We start from the raw sequence: 21,124 nt of genomic DNA, 5'->3' as shown, positions 1-21,124 counted from the left end.
TATTATTAAATTAAATTAGTTTACGTCCTGTACCCACAGGTCTCAGGGCAGTTCACAACATGAAGACACAATATAAAAACACAAAATACATAATAAAAATAAAAAGAACAACCCAATAACGCTCCCCTCCCCAACACATTTTAAAAGGGCATCTGATGTTAATCAGCCAAAGGCCGACTGGTTAAAGGGGAACATTTTTGCCTGGCACCTAAAGGTGTATAATGAAGGTGCCAGGCGAACTTCCCTGGGGAGAGCATTCCACAGACGGGGAGCCACTGCAGAGAAGGCCCCGTTCTTGTGTTGCCTCCCTCTGCACCTCTTGAGGAGGAGGCACACGAAGAAGGGCCTTAGAAGATGATCTCAGGGTCTGGGTAGGTTCATATGGAAAGAGGCGGTCCTTGAGAGAAAGCGGTCCTGAGCCGTTTAAGGGTGTACAGGTCAAAACCAGTACCTTGAATTGGGCTCAGAAACTAATTGGTAGCCAGTGCAGTCGGACCAGGATCGGTGTAATATGCTCAAACTGTCTTGCCCCGGTGAGCAAGCTGGCTGCTGAATTCTGCACTAGCTGAAGTTTCCAAACCGTCTTAAGAGACAGCCCTGTGTATAACACACTGCAGTAATCTAACCTTGAGGTTACATAGGTTTGTCTGTTTCTTGCTCACTTGGACCACAAGGTTGTCCAAGGCTGCAGTTTTCCTTCTGAGCTGATCTAGGGATTATGTTCAACAAGGGCATCCACATCCCAGTGTCTGTTTTCCCACATGCCTGCAGTGGCCATATTGTTTGTTTTTTTTAAAAAAAAATATATTTATTGAATTTTCACAAATTATAAAAACACACACAATACACAATACAAACATACACACGCAAAAACAAACATGTATAATTTGGAATCCTTTTTTTCTTAAAACTTACTTCACCGACTTCCCCATACCTCCCCTTTCTGCATTCCAATTCCCAAATTTATTTCAGCAGTGGCCATATTGTTTAGTGTAGGAGTGGGAAAACTAGAGGTTGCTGCATTCCAGTTTCCATTATCTCTCCAAATTGGGCATGCCGGCTGAGGTTGATGGGAGTTGGGGCCTAGCAACATCTAAGGGGCAACAGGTCCCCATCCCTGGTTTATTGCAACACGCTGTGTGACTCACAATACACTGGTACCTCGGTTTTAGAACTGCCCTGTTTATGAACTACAGTAGTACCTCAGGTTACATACGCTTCAGGTTACAGATGCTTCAGGTTACAGACGTTTCAGGCTAACCCAGAAATAGTGCTTCAGGTTAAGAACTTTGCTTCAGGATGAGAACAGAAATTGTGCAGCCACGGTGCAGCAGCAGCAGGAGGCCCCATTAGCTAAAGTGGTGCTTCAGGTTAAGAACAGCTTCAGGTTAAGAACGGACCTCCGGAACAAATTAAGGACTTAACCCGAGGTACCACTGTATTCGGTTTACGAACTCCGCAAAACCGGAAGTAGTGTCCTAGTTTGCAAACTTTACCACAGTCTAAGAATGGAATCCGAACGGTGGAAGGGCACCGGTGGCGAGAGGCCTCATTAGGAAAAGCACACTTCTGTTTAAGAACGGTTTCGGTTTAAGAACGGACTTCCGGAACGGATTAAGTTCGTAAACCGAGGTACCACTGTATTGAGTTTTTCAATCAATCCCCTTTCTGCAAATGCCAAACTCACTGCAAGGTATTTACCAGGCTGTAGAAGTACTTTTAGGCAGACAAACCCTGGTGGTCTTCATCTGCTCAGACACATGTGGGTGGACACAGCCATCTCAGTTCCCACATTCCCTGCTTCCTCTACCAGCTGGGACAGCTTCTCCTGTTCTGTCCTACAATGCCCCCTGCTGCCAGGTTTCCATTTTACACCAGATGAGCCCTGACTCCTCCTCCTCCAACCAGCACCACCTTGCATCTTTCTCTTAACATCAACATACCCAAGGGGGGCACTTTGGATTGCACCATTCCCTAAATTAGAATTGGGAATTGTACCTTAACAATGGCTACTTTATTTTCTAGCCGGCTGGTGACACCAGACATCATTGTTCCTGATGGGATAGGAGAGAAATTTGGATAGTTTTACACCTAATTCCAAGTTGGCATCCTCCTCCAGTTTGTCCAAGCCAAATATTCTCCTGCGCCCCCTTGTGGCAGGGAATGTGGAACTGCAAGTCCAGTAGCTCTTAAAAGTTAGAAGGGAATAATAATGATACTAACAATGTGTGCAGTTGTTATAGCATAGCAGTGTATAGACACGCGCCAACTTTGCAGCAGCTCCTTGCAGCCCTGGATTTGATGCATCTGATTGCCCGGAGATGACAGTGATTCTAGACAGGTGCTCAGTCAACAAAATGGAATGAATCGCAGTAATTTGGGCTTTCCAGGCCTGTTTCAATCTTAAGTCTTGAGCTCTTGGATTCAGTTTTAAAGAAATGTTCATTGGGAATGTGCCACCTAAATAACTTTCCCAAGTGGAATCTGCAAGCAGGATCCTTAAGAATCCTGTCTGTGGGTTAGATTCTGGTAAAGTCACATAGAAAGCTGATTCCTGTCTTAACTTTTATTTACATATGTGCTCACTGAATCACTTTTAACATGTGAATCCTTGAGCGGAAAGGAGTTAGAAACTGGTTATAAGATAGAAGTGTTCTACTTAGGATCGCTCGCTCACCCCGGGCAGTTTTCCTGACAAGCAGAAATCCAGCAACTAGAGATTTTCCATCTCTACACATCTCTCTTGGGGAAAGCATTACTGTTGAATTCCTCTCTCACACACAGCCATTACAGGCACAGAAGCCGTGATGGGAGAAGGTGGGTGACAGCTCTTAACATCGGAATTCCCTTCCTGAAGTTTAGTCGGAATCTCTTTTCTAGTAACCTGAAGCCATTGGTTCCAGTCTTACCCACTGGAACAGGAGAAGAAAACAAGCTTGCTCCATCTTCCATGTGACAGCCCTTGAGATATTTAAAAATGACTATCATATCTCCTCTCAGTCTCCTCTTTACCAGGCTTAACATACCCAAGTCCATCAACTATTCCTCCAGACCCTTGATCATCCTGGCCACCCTGCTTTGCAAACATTCCAGCTTGTCAATATCCTTCTTAATTTGTGACACCCAGAACTGGACACAGTACTCCAGGTGTGGTCTGACCAAGGCAGAATAGAGCAGTACTATTACTTCTCTAGATCTGGACACTAGACTTCTGTTGATGCAACCTAGAACAGCATTAGCTTCCCTCCTTCCTTTTTATGCCACTTTTGCTTCACATCTGTAGGAATCTCAGCGTGACCAGGAGCAGGCGGGCTACAACTTTGCAATAAGTGTGGCTCCTCCGCTTACATTGACACCCTCCCCAGCCCAGCGTCACCAATGGTTTCTTTTCCCTTCTTCCCCCAGGATGGAGTCTACAGAAAAGTGTGAAGCTATCATCACGCACTTCAATGGCAAATATATCAAAACACCTCCAGGGGTCCCAGGTGAGAAGCACAGTTGGCTATGAGGGTTGAGTGGTAGTTGGGAGCCTGGCAGCTAAGACTGTCTCAGGAGGATGTGTGGACTGCTCTTGTGAGGAACAGCAAGGAAGGATTGTGAGCCATTTTCTGCATGCCGCGGAGTCAAGCGATAAAGCTTTTCCAATGCTGTATTGTTTTGAATAGCATGGAATGGAATGGAATAGAATGGAATAGAATAGAATAGAATAGAATAGAATAGAATAGAATAGAATAGAATAGAATAGAATAGAATAGAATTTATTATTTATACCCCGCCCATCTGGCTGGGTTTCCCCAGCCACTCTGGGCGGCTTCCAACAGAATATTAAAATACAGTGGTCTCTTAAACATTAAAAGCTTCCCTAAAGAGGGCTGCCTTCAGATGTCTTCTAAAAGTCTGGTAGTTGTTCGTCTCTTTGACATCTGGTGGGAGGGCGTTCCACAGGGCGGGTGCCACTACTGAGAAGGCCCTCTGCCTGGTTCCCTGTAACTTGGCTTCTCACAGTGAGGGAACCACCAGAAGGCCATTGGCGCTAGACCTCAGTGTCTGGGCAGAACGATGGGGGTGGAGACGCTCCTTCAGGTATACAGGACCGAGGCCATTTAGGGCTTTAAAGGTCAGCACCAACACTTTGAATTGTGCTCGGAAATGTACTGGGAGCCAATGTAGGTTTTTCAAGAGACCTACATTGCAGTGCAGTTGGGAAACTGCATGTCATGATTCCCCCTCACAAAATGCTCCTTTCCCTTTGCAGCACCTCCAGATCCGTTGCTTTGCAAATTTGCTGATGGCGGCCAGAAGAAGCGCCAGAATCAGGGCAAATACGTGCAGAACGGGCGAGCCTGGCCACGGGAGAATGACACGGTAAGGGAGGGGGCAGCAGGGAATGGGGGGAGGCTGCAACAGTCGGAGACCAGTCCACTAGCCACATGCGGCAGTCAGCCCAGAGCTCAACAATCCTCTCGTATGAACATTTTGCTGCATGTGTGAAACTGCAAAAACAGAGTGATTGTCACACTCCTGGCTGGCTATTTCGTGTGGCTGGTGGACAGCCTTTGGTTTAGTGGGCTGGCCATAGGTTGTGCAGGCTTGGGTATTAGACATTTTCTTTAGGGCAGTGGTGAGGGACAGGCCGAACAGGGCCTGCCAGGGCTCCTCATATTTTGGAAGCCACGCCCACCTGCCCTACACCTGAGATAATACACGACGTCAGCTGTGGGGCAGGTAAGAATGGAACTTCAGTTCAGAGCTTAAAGTGAGCTCATTTTGTTCCTTTGATGGAGCAAAGTGCACTCCCACCCCCATCATGGTGATGAGAGTGTGCATTGATCAAGGAAGGTAAAGCTGTTTCCATTCAGTGGAAACCGCTCCTCCTTCCCAGTACTGCTCTTTGAACATCCAGAAACCAAACAGGCAGTGCTGGGCTGTATGAAAGCCCTTCACGAGCTCTTTAAGTCTTCAATTTTTGGAGTTTTAAGGAGTATCACTACATTGGCTTTCAAAGGGCTTTCAAACAGCCCTGTGCTGTGCTTTGAAGTCCCGACAATTGGGGCTTCAAAGAGCAGGATTGGTGAACATTACTATGACGCCAGGTAATTGGCAGGGGGACACCCACCTGCCCAATTTGGCCTGCCGTGGGTTGGGGAGATTAGGATCTGGCACACTGGACAGGAAAGTGTTCCTGCCCCTGCTTTTAGGGTCCTGGCTGGCTGCAGGAGTTTGAGGTGGCATCATCAGGGGTTCCACTAAGCAGAGTGAGGCTTGCAACCTGCCCCTAGGAAGGCACAGAAGCAGTTGCTGATTGGTTGAGCTGGGATCTTGGTGGGTCAGGAGAATGGGAGGAGCCACGTATGAACTGTCTACTATTTCCATGCAGGGTGGGATGACCTTGACCTATGACCCCACAACGGCGCTACAAAATGGGTATGTCTTCTGCTTTGCCTGTTTCTTCACATTGTAACCAAGAAATAGTTTGGTAGACGATCTGGCCATAGCCTTCAAGGAGACCTGGCAGAATAAGATCTGCATATCTGTGAGCTTATGGGAAGGGCTGTACATTCAGCCTCCTCTGAAGCTGTATGAAGCAATTCAACGATTTATCCGCATACCCTCTGCAGGTTCTACACAACACCCTACAGCCTGGCCCCCAACAGGATGATTGCCCAGACTGCGCTCTCTCCTTATCTCCCGTCACCTGTTTCTTCCTACCAGGTACTTCTCTCTTACTCTTATCCCCAGCTTTGTATGTGATCAGCACAGGCCTTGATTCAAACATCTACTGTCATAGATCTGTTTTGGGCCTACGAGTGTGAGCTGCAAATCTGGAAGCCTTTGCTTCAAATCTCACCTCAGCCACTTATCTCACAGCCCTTTCCCTATCAGTGATATGGGGATAATAAGACTGGCCGACTTTTAAGAGCTTTTTCAAGAATTACTAAGTCAAATGTGTTACTGATAACTATCTACTTCTATTACTCTCTGTAGGTTCACAGCCCGTCATGGATGCACCATCAGTCATACCTCATGCCGCCCACGGTGAGACCCCTTCCTCCCATAATATCCACCTGGAGTTCTTGTCTAAGGGCATTTTATTTGCAAGTAACACCCTTTCTGTTTGGAACATAAACTTACTTGGATGCAGAATGCAGAGCAGAAGAGCCAGTTTAAAATCAAACGTTCGTGAAGTTTGTATTTTGCAAATGCAGGAGATGCAAAAAGTCATCTAAGCATCACATGAGAGAGCAACCTAAAGCCTGAGGCCCTTGTCCAGTTCTGGTCCAGGATATTAGACGACACCCTCCTTCCCCAAGGCTAGCTAGGTATCCTCTGCTCCCAGAAAGCTGAGGGGACCATGATGAATGTAGAGAAAACTTCACCCCTGGCTTGCAGCCAGCATACGCCACCTAATTATTTTAAATCACAGAGGCTTCTCCTGACTTCACTTCAATAATAATAATAATAATAATAATAATAATAATAATAATAATAATAATAGTAATTTATACCCCGCCCATCTAGCTGGATTTCCCCAGCCACTCTGGGCAGCTCCCAACAGAATATTAAAAGCACGATAAAACATCAAACATTCAAAACTTCCCTAAACAGGGCTGCCTTCAGATGTCTTTTAAAAGTCAGACAATTGTTTATTTCCTTGACATCTGATGGGAGGGCATTCCACAGGGTGGGTGCCACTACCAAGAAGGCCCTCTGCCTGGTTCCCTGTAACCTCTCTTCTCGCAGTGAGGCAACTGCCAGAAGGCCCTCGGAGCTGGACCTCAGTGTCCGGGCTGAATGATGGGGTGGAGACGCTCCTTCAGATATACTGGACCGAGGCCGTTTAGGGCTTTAAAGGTCAGCACCAACACTCTGAATTGTGCTCAGAAACATACTGGGAGCCAATGTAGGTCTTTCAAGACCGGTGTTATGTGGTCTTGGCAGCTGCTCCCAGTCACCGGTCTAGCTGCCGCATTCTGGGTTAATTGTAGTTTCTGGGCCACCTTCAAAGGTAGCCCCACCTTTAACTGCTGCCAGTGTCTCCTCTGCCATGAGTTATTCCAGGCCCTTTATGGACACTTCCCTCTCTCCATTATCTTATTCCCACAATTTTTTTCTTTAACTTCTCTCTCCTTCTCTCTCTCTCTCTCTCTCTCTCTCTCTCTCTCTCTCTCTCTCTGTTGCTAAACAGGGCACAGTGCTGACACCTACCATGGACCATGCGATTTCCATCCAGCCCACTTCCATGATGGGGCCCCTAACTCAGCAGCTGGGCCACTTGTCCCTCAGCAGTGCTGGCACGGTAAGTGTCTTCTTCCTCCTCTACCCTTCCCCCTTCTTGGAGGGGTTTTAGCCCTCGTCTTCTGCGCCTTTTTGACGCCTCCTTTCCCTCTGTCCCACCAGTACATGCCAGCAGCAGCAGCTATGCAAGGAGCCTACATCCCCCAGTACACACCTGTGCCTTCCTCTAGTGTCGCAGTTGAGGTAAGAGGCCCTTTTGTTATTTCTCTCTAAGTTGGGGGTGCATGCCAGGCACCAATATACAGTGGTACCTCGGGTTACATACGCTTCAGGTTACATACGCTTCAGGTTACAGACTCCGCTAAGCCAGAAATAGTACCTCGGGTTAAGAACTTTCCTTCAGGATGAGAACAGAAATCGTGCTCCGGCAGCGCGACAGCAGCAGGAGGCCCTATTAGCTAAAGTGGTGCTTCAGGTTAAGAACGGATCTCCGGAATGAATTAAGTACTTAACCCGAGGTACCACTGTATCACAAACACGCACACACGCACACGCACACGCACACACACGCACACACATCACAGCTGGGAACTGTTTTTATTTTTACTGATCATTATTATAAACGTTATTTCTAGACCGTTCTTCATCTGACAATCGCAGGGCAGAACCTACACAAAATACTAAACAGTGGTACCTCGGGTTACATACGCTTCAGGTTACATATGCTTCAGGTTACAGACTCCGCTAACCCAGAAATACTACCTCGGGTTAAGAATTTTGCTTCAGGATGAGAACAGAAATTGTGCTCTGGCGGCGCAGCAGCAGCAGGAGGCCCCATTAGCTAAAGTGGTGCTTCAGGTTAAGAACGGACCTCCGGAACGAATTAAGTACTTAACCCGAGGTAGCACTGTACTGCAAAATACATAGTACAGTCGCACGTTGGATCTTGAGCGCCTTTGCTCCTGAACAAATTGGCTTCCAAATCAAAACCTGGAAGTGATTGTTCCAGTTTGTGAACGTTCTTTGGAACCCAGACGTCTGACGGGGCTTCCACGGCTCCCGATTGGCTGCAGGAGCTTCCTGCAGCCAATCAGAAGCCGTGCTTTGGTTTCCGAACGTTTTGGAAGTCGAACGGACTTCTGGAACTGATTCCATTCGACTTCCAAGTATTCCACAGCCGGCACCATCACAGTCAATTCTGAATATTTTAGGGTCACTTTCTTCCAGAAACCAGAATAAGGGAGGAAAAAGTGCTTTCAAAAGATGACTAAAGGCAATACCGGCCAGTCATCTCTCTAATGGGAAGGAGTTCTGTAATTGCTGTGATGGCTTTGTTCTGGGTGCCTATAACTGACATGGCCAGCAGGGCCTCCCCACTCATTTTAAAACCCAGGTCGGATGTGCTGGGAGAGGCTGTCTGCCATGTGCAGTCATACCTCGGGTTAAAGGCGCTTCAGGATAAATCTTTTCAGGTTGTGTCCTGCAGCGACCCGGAAGTAATGCAACGGGTTACTTCCGGGTTTTGCCGCTCGCGCATGCGCAGGTGCTCAAAATGCCGCCACGCGCATGCGCAGAAGTGGCAAATTGCGACCCGCGCACACGCAGACACGGGTTGTGTTCTGCTCAGGTTGCCAACGGGGCTCTGGAACGGATCCCGTTCGCAACCAGAGATACCGCTCTATTTGGGTCCTAGGCCGTTTGCATCTGTAGACAACTAAAGTCAAAACTTTAAATCAGTCCCAGGAACCAGGGCCACTCCTGAAAGATTCCGCTTTGGGACATCATACAGCAGGCACGGCAAACCTCTGGCCCTGCCAGGACTCTTAATTTGCCCCACAAAGTTACTATCCCCCATCCAGGAACACACCTGTCACTCACCTGACATCAGATGAAGCTGAAGCTGCAAAGGAACAATTGAGAGCCTTAGAGTGTGTTCCTGATTCTGCCTTCAGAAGTGTGGCTGGCATAAGCCACCGTTATACGTGGGGCAAGCTGTGCTGCTGGGGTTAGATCCACGCAGGAACCCACTAGCATTCATTGCCAAATTTAAAGGCTGCTGAGCGCAAGACATGCTCGCAAAGGAACAGGTGGAAGTGCAGGCTCCTGATTGCCCCTTTACCAGTGCTGCTTGCATTTAGCCCTAAACGGCCTAGGTCCAGTATACCTGAAGGAGCGTCTCCATCCCCATCGTTCTGCCCAGACACTGAGGTCCAGTGCTGAGGGCCTTCTGGCAGTTCCCTCACTGAGAGAAGCCAAGTTACAGGGAACCAGGCAGAGGGCCTTCTTGGTAGTGGCACCCGCCCTGTGGAACGCCATCCCACCAGATATCAAAGAGAAGAACAACTACCAGACTTTTAGAAGGCATTTGAAGGCAACCCTGTTTAGGGAAGCTTTTAATGTTTAATAGGTTATTGTATTTTAATATTCTGTTGGAAGCCGCCCAGAGTGGCTGGGGAAACCCAGCCAGATGGGCGTGGTAATAATAATAATAATAATAATAATAATAATAATAATAATAATAATAATAATAATATTGGCACCAAATACAAGACGTGCTGCTTTGACAAGGGGTTGGGCCCACCAGGTGTTGTGTGAGGTCATGTGATTGGCAGCCCTGCCGTCAAATGTGATTCATGAAGGACAGACCACAGTTGCATCCAGCCCACCAACCAAAAAGGGGTTCCCCGCCCCTGCCGTAAAGTAACCAAGCTGCAGCATTCAGCGCTAGTTTCTGCTCCTGGGTTGCTTAGAACACAGTGCAGTAATCCAATCCTGAGATTATCAGAGAGTGGATTATAATGGCCAGGCTATCTTGGCCTAAGAACAGCTGTAGGGATGAGGCACCTGTTTATGTTTAAAACAGACAAGTGGGTGGGTGGGAGGAAGGAATCCGGTGTGTATACACACCCAGGGCTTTTCCCCCTAGCCAGAACTTGCAGGAACTCAGTTCCGGCCCCTGTCAGGTGGATGCCATTGCCATTCTAAGAGAACAAGGGAGAAGTTCACTGCAAACTCCGGAACCCCTTTTCTAGAAAAATAACACTGCATACACCATAAGTTTAAGGCACATTTAAGCACCGCCTTCTGAAACAATCTTAGGATCTGCACAAAGCTACCATTTCAGCACCCTTAACAAACTGCAGTTCTCAGGAGAGTGTGTGTGCGTGTGTGCGCTTTAAATTATGGTGTGTACAGGCCTAGACCCCCAACCACCGTGTTCAAAGGCAATTCTTGCACGCATGAGAAATAAATCTAGTTCCTGATCCTACTGCCAAAATGGTCTGGCCTGTTTGGAGCTTTGTGAAACCATCTTCCTCCCCACTACTGCCCTCTGGCTTTAGGAGATATAAAGTACAGGGGTACCTCGGGATGTGAACGGGATCTGTTCCGGAGCCCCATTCGCATCCTGAACAGAACGTAAGACGCGACCGCGTGCACAGGTCGCGTTTCGACGCTTCTGCGCATGCGCGTGACATCATTTTGACCGTCTGCACATGCGCGAGCGGCGAAACCTGGAAGTAACGCGCTCCATTACTTCCGGGTCGCCGCAGAGCGCAACCCGAAAATGCTTATCCTGAAGTGTATTTATCCTGAGGTATGACTGTATCGTTCTACTGAACCATTTTAAGTTGGTGTAGGACTTTGGTTTCCAACTAATGTTTAACAAGGATCGTCTTTGTAGAGGGGGCAGAAAGATCACCTGGCCCCTGACTCATTTCCATGCGAGTGGAGGCCTGGCCAAAGGGCCAGTGTCAACATTTCTCTGCTTACATTCCTTAGCAGCAAACTCCTGTGTGTGTGTGTGCCATGAGGAGGAAAATTAGAGAGAGCCGCCGAAAAACACAATAAGGGAAGTGAGGGGATGGGGTGGAGAGCAAGGCCTACACTAGGAGATTGTCACAAGCTGTTTGGACACAGAGGAATGGTGAGAGGCAGCAGCTGAGGAACTCCCAAGGGAATCATAGAATCATAGAGTTGGAAGAGAGCACAAGGGCCATCGAGTCCAACCCCCTGCCAAGCAGGAAACACCATCACAGCACTCCTGACATATGGTTGTCAAGCCTCTGCTTAAAGACCTCCAAAGAAGGAGACTCCACCACACTCCTTGGCAGCAAATTCCACTGTCAAACAGCTCTTACTGTCAGGAAGTTCTTCCTAATGTTTAGGTGGAATCTTCTTTCTTGTAGTTTGGATCCATTGCTCCGTGTCCGCTTCTCTGGAGCAGCAGAAAACAACCTTTCTCCCTCCTCTATGTGACATCCTTTTATATATTTGAACATGGCTATCATATCACCCCTTAACCTCCTCTTCTCCAGGCTAAACGTGCCCAGCTCCCTTAGCCGTTCCTCATAAGGCATCGTTTCCAGGCCTTTGACCATTTTGGTTGCCCTACTCTGGACACGTTCCAGTTTGTCAGTGTCCTTCTTGAATTGTGGAAGAAGGCTCAGAGCCCGGGGATTGGTGGTGGGACAAGAATGAGTTGTTAGAAGCACAAGACTGGGAGAAGGAGGTGCTGGCAACTGAAGAGGTAACAGGGCTCAATGAGCAGGGAGAGTCTGTGGCCGAGAGAAGACCAGAATCAGAGGCAGAAGCTGAAGCAGGAGGGAAGCCAAGAGGCAAAGATGAGACAGGCTAGTGAAGAGTCCTGGGGTCTCCAGCTTTTGCTGCAATGAGCTCCTCTCTCCGCTGGTCTCCCAGAACCAGGAGAGGCATGAAGAGGGGAGAGGAGAAGTTCACTTCGTGCAGGCACAGTCTCAGATTGCTTGGGGGAAACTCTGGAGAGGAGGGGACTTAGGCAGCTGTGGGGGAGGTGGGGACCTTCAGTCTCCCCAGCTGCTTCATGGGGGCAAGACCTACCAAAGGTGAGTCACTGTGCACATTAGGCCTGACACACCCGTGCAGATCCAACTCGGCTTTGCTGAACTTGGTGGACCTGATAGGTTTGGGAGGAAACGTGTTGTTGTTGTTTAGTCGTTTAGTCATGTCCGCCTCTTCATGACCCCCTGGACCAGAGCACGCCAGGCACTCCTGTCTTCCACTGCCTCCCGCAGTTTGGTCAAACTCATGCTGGTAGCTTCGAGAACACTGTCCAACCATCTCGTCCTCTGTTGTCCCCTTCTCCTTGTGCCCTCCATCTTTCCCAACATCAGGGTTTTGTCCAGGGAGTCTTCTCTTCTCATGTATTGGAGCCTCAGCTTCAGGATCTGTCCTTCCAGTAGGCACTCAGGGCTGATTTCCTTAAGAATGGAGAGGTTTGATCTTCTTGCAGTCCATGGGACTCTCAAGAGTCTCCTCCAGCACCATAATTCAAAAGCATCAATTCTTCGGCGATCAGCCTTCTTTATGGTCCAGCTCTCACTTCCATACATCACTACTGGGAAAACCATAGCTTTAACTATACGGACCTTTGTTGGCAAGGTGATGTCTCTGCTTTTTAAGATGCTGTCTAAGATGCTGTGTTTTGTCACAGGAGAACAGTGGCCAGCAGAGCCATGTGACAGTGGAGTCCCCATCGGATCATGCTGCCTACTCGTACCAGTACAACAAGTAACAACAGGTAAGGTGGAAGTGGGGAGGCATTGTGTGGGGCGTGGAAGGACAGCTCCATCTCTCCCAGAGGGCAAAAGCAACATCTGTCTAAGGCTTGGTTATCAGCCAGTTCCAGGAGGGCTGGGGATGGTGCCAGAGGCTGGACCACTTTGACTTGACCCCGGGACCACAAGCGCAGCAGGGGCCAACTCAGGATAGCACTTGCCCTCGTAATTACCTCCACTTTTTATCCTTCTAGCACCATCAAGCAGCTCAGCTCTGAGCAATCACTTCGAGGGAGACAACTTTTATTTTTGTTTAATTTGTGCTGCGTTTAGAAGATGGAACCATTTTTTTTCCTGCAAAGAGAAAAGGTTGTTTTTGTTTTTGTTGTGTTTTTTTTTTAAAGGAAATAACCGCAATAGACTTTTGACACCGAGGAACCAAAGGAGGTTAGTGTGGGGGTGGAAAGGCTATGGCCCCCCGACCCTTAGATGTACAGATGGACTAAGGACTATTTTAATACAAGGAAAACATTTTTGTGTGTGCGTGTGCGTGTGTTTGCGCGTTAATTTTCTTGTTAACAGCAAAGTCAAACGCTTTGGATGCCACAAAATTCCCCAGAGAAGAACAATTGTTATTGTTTATTTTTTTCCCCTCGCTCTCTTTTTGGGAAAGATGGCTCTCCAACTCTGGGAGGAATTTTTTTGCTCCTTTGAATTGGTTTTGTTTTATTTTCTTTGGTCATTTAAAAGATTTTTTAAAGGACAAATATGCAAAAGTGTTTGAATATTTTTTGTTGTTTTATAAGGAAAAAAAATGCTCTGAGAAAGCCCCACCTCGCAGCTGTTAGGAAAAAAAAAATCAATGCAGACTTCTTCTTTTTCTTCTTCCTTGGGGTGGGAGTGGGGAGGGAGTGGGGATTTTGCTTTGAAAGGATTATTTTATTATTTCAAGAGGGTAATTTTTTTTTCTAAAAAAGACAAATTTACAAAAAAAAAAGGAAACCTACAAAAAAAATCTACAAAAAAATGAAAACTACAAAAAAAAATGAACTTTTGACGGCAGCAAGAGGGGCTTGCGTAAAAACTTGTCAAGTTGGAGGGAGATGAAGTGGCTGGTGGCTTTTGATGAACGGACTATTTTGCGGGGGGGCAAAAGTTCTGCCCCAGCTGAGAAAGAGAGAGAGAGAGAAAAAAGAAAGAAAGTTTGCTCCAGACCTCGATTTCTGCCCTCTACCCTGTCCAATGGGACCGATTCTTGCTGGATTGCTTTGGACTCTGTTTTGAGCTTCTGCGCAGACCCTTCTTTGCTTCCACACGGACTTCCCCCCTCGCCCGCCCTGCTCTGGATCAGGGGAACAATAAACTGATTGAGGAACCTGCTGCCCCGTGATGTGTCGTCGCTTCCGGACTCTTGGACACTGAATGGACGCGTTGCCAGCAACAGTGCTTCGCCCTCCTGCCCTCTCCTGCCCCACCTCCCGACCCCCCCTTGGGACACACACACACAGTGCCTTCTGCTGCCTGCGGTCCGGACTGTGCTGCCGTATGCCCCCCCTCCGACTCCTGCATGCCTGTCAAACCCAGGTGCACACAGCCTCTCTCTTTTCTTGGCAAACCAGTTGGGGGCGCAGAGGTCGATGCTTCCAGCTGGCGGGGGGGAGGATTTTGGGGGGCGGGGAGGTCTGTTCTGGTTGCTTTAAAAAAACCACACACAAAACAGGGAGCATCTTGCACCTTGCAGGGGATGGCTGAGTTCCCCACCCCCCACCTCGAAACGGATATCCTAGTTACTATGCACGTTTCCCTTCCTCACCCCCCCCAAAAAAAACAAGCCCTTGGTTGCTGGCTCCCCAGATTCGCAATAGCAGGAGACTATGTGCAATAATCCAGCCCTTCCTACAGCGCGTTTCCCTGGAGAGCCTTTCAAAGGTACCAAGTGCTTTAGACCACCTCTGCATGTTTTCTCTCCATTTTCTCCCCCCCCCCAAATCCCCCCCTGCTTTTTCCCAACCAGATGGTGCTAAAAGACTTATCCTCTCTTCCACCATAAAATCAGCCCAGCTGGCATGAAGCTGACCCTTTCCACCTTGTTTTTAGATGTTGCTTCCCGCTTCCCACCCCCCCTCCAGATGTGATCATGAGAAACCTTTTCCCCCTCCTCCTTTCTTGATGCCCAACTCATACCTTTGACGAAATAGCTCTTATGCAGCTGACAATCAGGGAGGACTTAATTGCAGAGGCCATACGGGTGTCATGTGAGCCAGGGATTGAGAGCGTGGAAGTGTGTGTGTTTGTGTGTGTGTGTTTCTGTGTGTATGCACAGCACATGTAGGATGGCATTGGGAGAAGGTATCCCTGCAGAACTGGGCTTTTTCCCCTTTGTTTTTAATTTTGCATTTCTCAGGACATTGGTATTTTCTTTTCTTTTTAAAGGATTTGTACTTTGTCCTGACTGTTAAGTGGGATCAGGTTTTCTTCCCTAACAGGAGTGTTTGAGGTTTTTGGAAAGATAAGGGTTCAGTACACCCACCCGCCTTGCATAGCTCCTAAGTCATACGCTTCTTTGTTGTCTGTCCTCCTCAGCCACCCCCCCCCCAAATTTGCACCCTTAATTGGTGGCAACGCAGGACTGAGGCACCCCCATTTAATACCTCAGATATCGGCAAGGGAGAGGTCTCGTTATAAGCAAGCAGAATCGCTGCTTGTAACATCAGTCGATTCCCAGAATGCTGTTTTTGTGCCCCTTCCCCGGCCTGGAGCTTAGACTGAATCAAATTCAGCTGACAATTTACCCCAAGGTGCTGAGCTAAACTGAAGTGCCTTCATTTGGGCAGAGGGCCCCCACACACCTTCATCGCTGAAAGCTTTTCGGCAGGGGCTAAACTGACTTCTGCAGGGTGAGGCCTAACAGCCGACTGAGTAGGGGGAAGAGATTTAGGCCAAAATTAATCAGCAAAAGGTGTCTTGTGTTTCTGTTGAACTTTGCCTGTCACAATATTCCACTCAAATGGCCAAAAGCGCACCGCACCATAGAGATATGGGTGCAGAACAACTCCTCCCCTACGCACATCATTGTCCTGTTACCCAAGTGGCAGTTTCCAGGAAATGAGAGCTGGTAGTCTTATTTTTTCGCAACTCGGTCTTTACTTCATTTGGGTGCCAGCAGACCACAGCATTCAAAAACGTAGTTTCGGTGTAGCATATGACACACCCAACTTGTGCCAGCCACAGCAGTTCCTTAGATCAAGCTGTAAAAAGATTCGGGCTCAATTAATTGGTTTTCTAGTGTGCTCCAAATCTGGACAGCAACCCAAATAATACTTTTGGTCTGCACCAACATTTCCATTCTTGCACCAGATTTCCTGATATCCCACTCCCACCGCCCAAAATAAAATACATTGCACAGCATCAGAAACCACTTTCCAAGTTTTCGCCCGAGTCCTCTATGCAATCCCTCTGGATCACACTGATCCATTAGGAAGTTTTGTTTGGATTGACACGGCTAGAAGCTTCACAGGAGCACTTCTGCCACTGCCGTTAATTTTAATACAGCTTGCGCAGGATAATTTCCTTGCGGGTTCTGCTTGTCCAACATGATCAGATGTGTTGGGATTTCAGGCAAATGGTAGTACGTAACTGCTTAGAGAATCCCAGGTTTTGAAAGAAGAGAAAAAAGGAGCATGGAGATTTGTGAAAATTGAGCCTTCTCTTAGATTTGCGTCTGATTTATTGCATACCAAGAATCAATTAAGCATGTGAGCATGAAATTATGTTCCCCTCCTATATTGGTTATTTTAATCACCGTTTTATATAAGGCTTTTGATAACAAAGTTTTAATGGATAAACTTGGATAAATTAGCAAAGCTTGAAATACACTAGATATAGACATTCGATGCTGGTGGCCAAGGATGTGATTTATTCAGCCCATGTAGGTAAGATGCACATGGCCATGTAAAAGTCTTGATCATCTTCCAAATCATGTCCTTAGAACTAAATTCTAACAATGGTTCAATGCAAACATAATGTTTAAACATGGTTCGCATTAACCATGGCTTGCTGCCACCTCTGATTAGTATTTCAGAATATACTGAAACCATGGTTAGCTTCTGTTAACCTGCCCCTGGAGGGCATGTATATAATGAGACACCAGCAAGATCTGCTTGCCATCTTGCAGGCCGAAGGATGGAGAAACTGTCTTAACCATGGTTTGCTCAGTGCAGAAGGAACATATAACCATGGTTTAGGAAGTCAGATGTAAAGTAACACTTAAACCATGGTTAAGGAAAACAAACCCCACTCAAAACATGGTATCTGTATGGGACTCCCACAATCCCTTTTTTCAGCTTAATTCAGTTTCGATTATGACCCTGCTCTGGTTCCACCTCTGCAGTGCTAACAAAATATAAAACAAAGAAATAAACTCAGTCCAGCAAAAGTTAGTTGTAGCCAAAGGTTCAATCCTCTAGGTCCTATGAATTCAGTAAGTCAAGATGCATAAGATTCTGTTTAGGGAAATAAGGAATACAGCAAAGTTTGACAGCTCCATCAAGGGAGCTCCATGCATGGAAACAGCATTGTGAAGTGCGTAGGGATGCAGTTGCAGATATTAATCTAGATGTACATCTGGATGCAATATTTATCTGGGTCTTACTGAACTGGCTGGATGTGTTCATTGTGCATAGAAATGCATATACACCTGAAACTGCCCAATAGCCATTTGTGACTAGTTATCTATAACAAGAGCTGGTTTGGAAGCAAGGAATTCCTGGTATCATGGATACAAATACTTCAGTGCTGGTTTCAGAGTGACTGTGCATCACCCTCCATGAAATAATTTCTGCTTTCAAACCGGGGACTGCAGTCTTTAGCCTTCCTGGTGGGGTTGCTGTGCACGCCACAGATTTCGTGGATTGCGAATCTTTTCGGGATTAAATTCCAGTTCAGAAAGGAGTGCATTTTGGAATGTTGTGGGAATGGTCTTTTCAATGTGTGTGCCTGTGTTTCATGGCTGGCATGCAGCTATATTATTAAATAAGTTTCATTTCCCAAAACTGAGGTTGACCTCCATCTCAGCAGTAGCTAATGTTGCAATGTTTTCCTAGGCTAGTTGCATTTTACTTCTGCGTTCCTTCATCTCTCTCACTGCCCCGAAAGACTTGGCTTTACTATAGGATCAGCATTTCACAGGCCGTATCCGTTGCGGAAAGTCTCTCTGCATTTGTTCAAGAGGAGCTGCTGTGGGCAGCCAGCAGCACAAAACTCAACAGATGCCATACAGCAACACACCTGGCAACCCCCTACAAATCTCTTCCATCCAGCTCTGAGTGCAGGATTCTGCACGTACGAGCCATCCTAAGCCACTGCCCCAGTTTTCTGGATCGGGGAAAATTGCTTAGCTGTTGCCCATGCTTCCTTCTCATCCTTAAAAAATAGTTGTTTGGCAGACTTGTTTCATTTGCTTTCTCCTCCGGTGTGTTTAAGAGCTCCCTCTATTCTAGCCTCCCCACTCCCCCCGGTCAGTCGCTCTCTCATTTAGACTAGGAGGCAGCTCATGGTGGAAGTGGGGTGAGAGGAGGGAACGCAAAAGAAGGGAAGAGTTTGAGTCCCATTTTGCATCAAGGCAGCCTTTGGGACTGGAGACGTTATTTGTGTTTGTCGAAACCCAGCAGAGGAGGACAGGAGCAGCTTCGACCTAAGCGTTCATGCCGATGTCCCTACCTCTTCTTTGCCACATTTTTCTTTTGTTTGCCAAAGATATAAACAAGGTCTCCTAGGGTTAACCTGGTGACACTCTGCGTTTTTTAAAAGAACGAACAAAAATGGAGTGCGGTTTCTACCTGAGCCGAGTCTTAAGCCAGATGCAGCTGTCTATTAAGGCCCGGTCCCATGCCGAAAGGAAGCAAGGACTGGTTTAAGAACAGCAAGTAACACAAGACGCGAGAGGGAGGCCGAGGGTAGGGGTAGCGAAGGCAAGGGAGAGATTGTGGCCAGGGCTGGGTGGGTAAGGAGAAAGGATAGGGTGTAAAGGGAAGAATTAGGGTATGCGTAAGGCTGGATGCTAATGCAGTGTGAGAGGAAGTAAGATTGCAGTGGGGGAAAGGTGGACGTGCACAGACGTGAGAGATTGTGTGCTGCGGGCCCAGATAGAGACCCTACATTTCGCCACTGCAAAGCTTACCCATGGTCTTCAGCCCTGTTCTCACTCCCCACACCTTCCCTAAAGCACTTCCTAGCTTTTCTTTTCCTGAGGGGGACACCTATGACAGACAAACGAGTCATGGCATTTGGGGCCCTTTGACCCCATCGTCCCAGGTCTGGAAGGAGGGTTAGCAGTTAGGAGAAACATCCGAGAATATCCTCCACGGGCTGCAGAGACCAGCCGTCGAATGGCACCGCTCATCCCCCCCCCCCCCCGACCACGCCAGCTCCTAACTGCTAGGAAGGCTCCTGGCTGCTTTCGTGGAGCACCTTTGCTTTAAGCCCGATCTGTGGCTTTCTCATGAGCAAAGTCGCGGTCTGATCTTTCCGCTCACATCCTCATCGCTCCTTCCTACACTCTAGGAATCGACCACTGCGCAAAAGCATGATTTGCAAGCGTGCATGTGTAGCGTAGGGACCGAAGGCAAAAAAAGCAAAAACCCTGGGCCCTAGGAGCATGGACCTCTGAGCTGCTAGATTTTTTTCTTTTAATCTTGTGCCTTGATTTCCCCTATCCCATTCTGCCAGTGGGGGGAACCAGTCCCTGCACTTTAAACTTCGTCTAGTAAAGGCCTCTCCCGACCTGCTCCTTCCCCACTTTGTGAATGAATGACCTTGCAGCCTTGTCCCACTCTATGCCCAACAAGGCCTCTGTGCTCTTCTCTGGCCCAGCTTCCCTCTGCACAAACCAGCCCACCCCCCTTGTTGTCATCTCCTGCATCACGCTTGCCCAACCCAGTCTTCCCACCATGCTGGAAGAGGAAGAGGAAGCAGCTGGCTGCCTCAAGAGACCTAGTAGAGTAGACTGTAGATGCGCCTCAAAACCTTTGTCTCTCCTAAATGCTGGTATCTTTTTTTATTAAAACAAAAACAAGCTCCACCATCCAAAACTCTTTGCCTGCCGATTCCATGCTTGCATCAAAACCCCGTCCTCCTTGGAAGTTGTTGGTGCTATTTGGGGGAGGAAAATAAAATAAACCCGGTTCAGAACGTCCCTTCATTTTTATGCACACCAGTTCCAGTTGTTGTTTTTTTTTGTCATTCTTAGCTACACATCTACCTCACATGTACTTGCAGTTCATTTGTACATCCTGAACCGGGAAACTGCACCTTCTCCAGGGGAGGCGAGTTCCCCCACCTCACCCTTAGAAAACCCTCTGGGCTCCTCTGCTTTGTTTCAAGGGGGGAGGTGTGTGGAAGAGAAATGTTTGTCTATAAAAAAAAATTTAATAACCCCTGTGTTGCTGCTAATTACTGGAGTTTTGTTAAGATGTACCACATTTTGCTTTAAAAAAAAATTCCTTTGTAAAGTGTGTTGACGCTGCGTTAGTTCGTTTCTTTGAACTTGAGCAGAAATCTTTGATCCGCAGGTAGGGCACAGTTTTGTGACCTCAGTGTGAGACCCCCAAGCATGGCAAGAATTCGTAAGTGATGAATGCTGCAAAGTTTCCACCTAGAAGTCCAGGAATGGCATAAGCCATTGTTGGTTTTCAAAACAGCCTTTTTATTTTTAAAAGGGCTCGCTGAAGCAAAACAGTGGACTTATTTGGACCCCCTAGGAGCAGTTGAACAGTCAAAAGACACAGCACAAGGGATCTTGCCTTTAAACCAGCCTGCCATGAACAGGCTTTCAGACTCCATACTCTGGGGCTCTAGCTAAATACGGAGTTTGCAGGAATTTGGTTTCCATAAGAGAAAGGAAACCACTGGCCCCAGGTTATGCAGGTGGTGACTGCAAAACAACAAACTGAACTAGCAACGATCCCGTTAGCAAAAGATACTTGAGGGAATGAACTTTTTGCCTTGGGCTATGGCTTGCAGAATCAAAATGAGCAGAGGTCAACGAAATTTGGTGGGGTTAGAGTACTTTTGGTATTGCTGTGCTGTTAGAATTTCTAGTACTGGCTCACTGGATAGGGAGCTGGATGTGTTTGTCTATGATACAGGATGGCTGCTCTAAGCTGCCCAAAAGTGATTGCACAGCCAAGTAAGACACTTCTGAGCTAATGGCTGTCAAACAGCAGCTGTTGCTCTTTGGGGAGCCTCTTCTATCCAGAAGTGATGCTCTTGACAAATACCAATACCTCAGCTCAAAACACACACGTACCCAGCACCATCAAAGCAGACAGTGGGGTGGAGGCAACACCAAACATGCT

The 21,124-nt window shown here is 47.5% G+C and overlaps 1 protein-coding gene across 2 annotated transcripts in view; it reads left to right on the top strand.

Moving 5' to 3' along the window:
* RBMS2 (RNA binding motif single stranded interacting protein 2) overlaps positions 1-19,858 on the top strand; it is a 77,778-nt gene extending 57,920 nt beyond the window's left edge. For both annotated transcript variants that reach the window (XM_081181467.1, XM_081181466.1), the window contains exons 6-14: positions 3,406-3,485; positions 4,256-4,365; positions 5,378-5,424; positions 5,619-5,712; positions 5,986-6,036; positions 7,187-7,297; positions 7,399-7,479; positions 12,707-12,793; positions 13,025-19,858. In XM_081181467.1, the coding sequence (XP_081037593.1) occupies positions 3,406-3,485; positions 4,256-4,365; positions 5,378-5,424; positions 5,619-5,712; positions 5,986-6,036; positions 7,187-7,297; positions 7,399-7,479; positions 12,707-12,787 (655 nt within the window). In that variant the 3' untranslated portion in view covers positions 12,788-12,793; positions 13,025-19,858. The remainder of the gene's footprint in view (positions 1-3,405; positions 3,486-4,255; positions 4,366-5,377; positions 5,425-5,618; positions 5,713-5,985; positions 6,037-7,186; positions 7,298-7,398; positions 7,480-12,706; positions 12,794-13,024) is intronic.
* The last annotated feature ends 1,266 nt before the right edge of the window (positions 19,859-21,124 follow it).

Source organism: Podarcis bocagei (genome assembly GCF_964188305.1).
Source record: "Podarcis bocagei genome assembly, chromosome: 2".
Lineage (NCBI taxonomy): Eukaryota > Metazoa > Chordata > Lepidosauria > Squamata > Lacertidae > Podarcis > Podarcis bocagei.
This window is presented reverse-complemented; position numbering and strand designations above follow the sequence as displayed.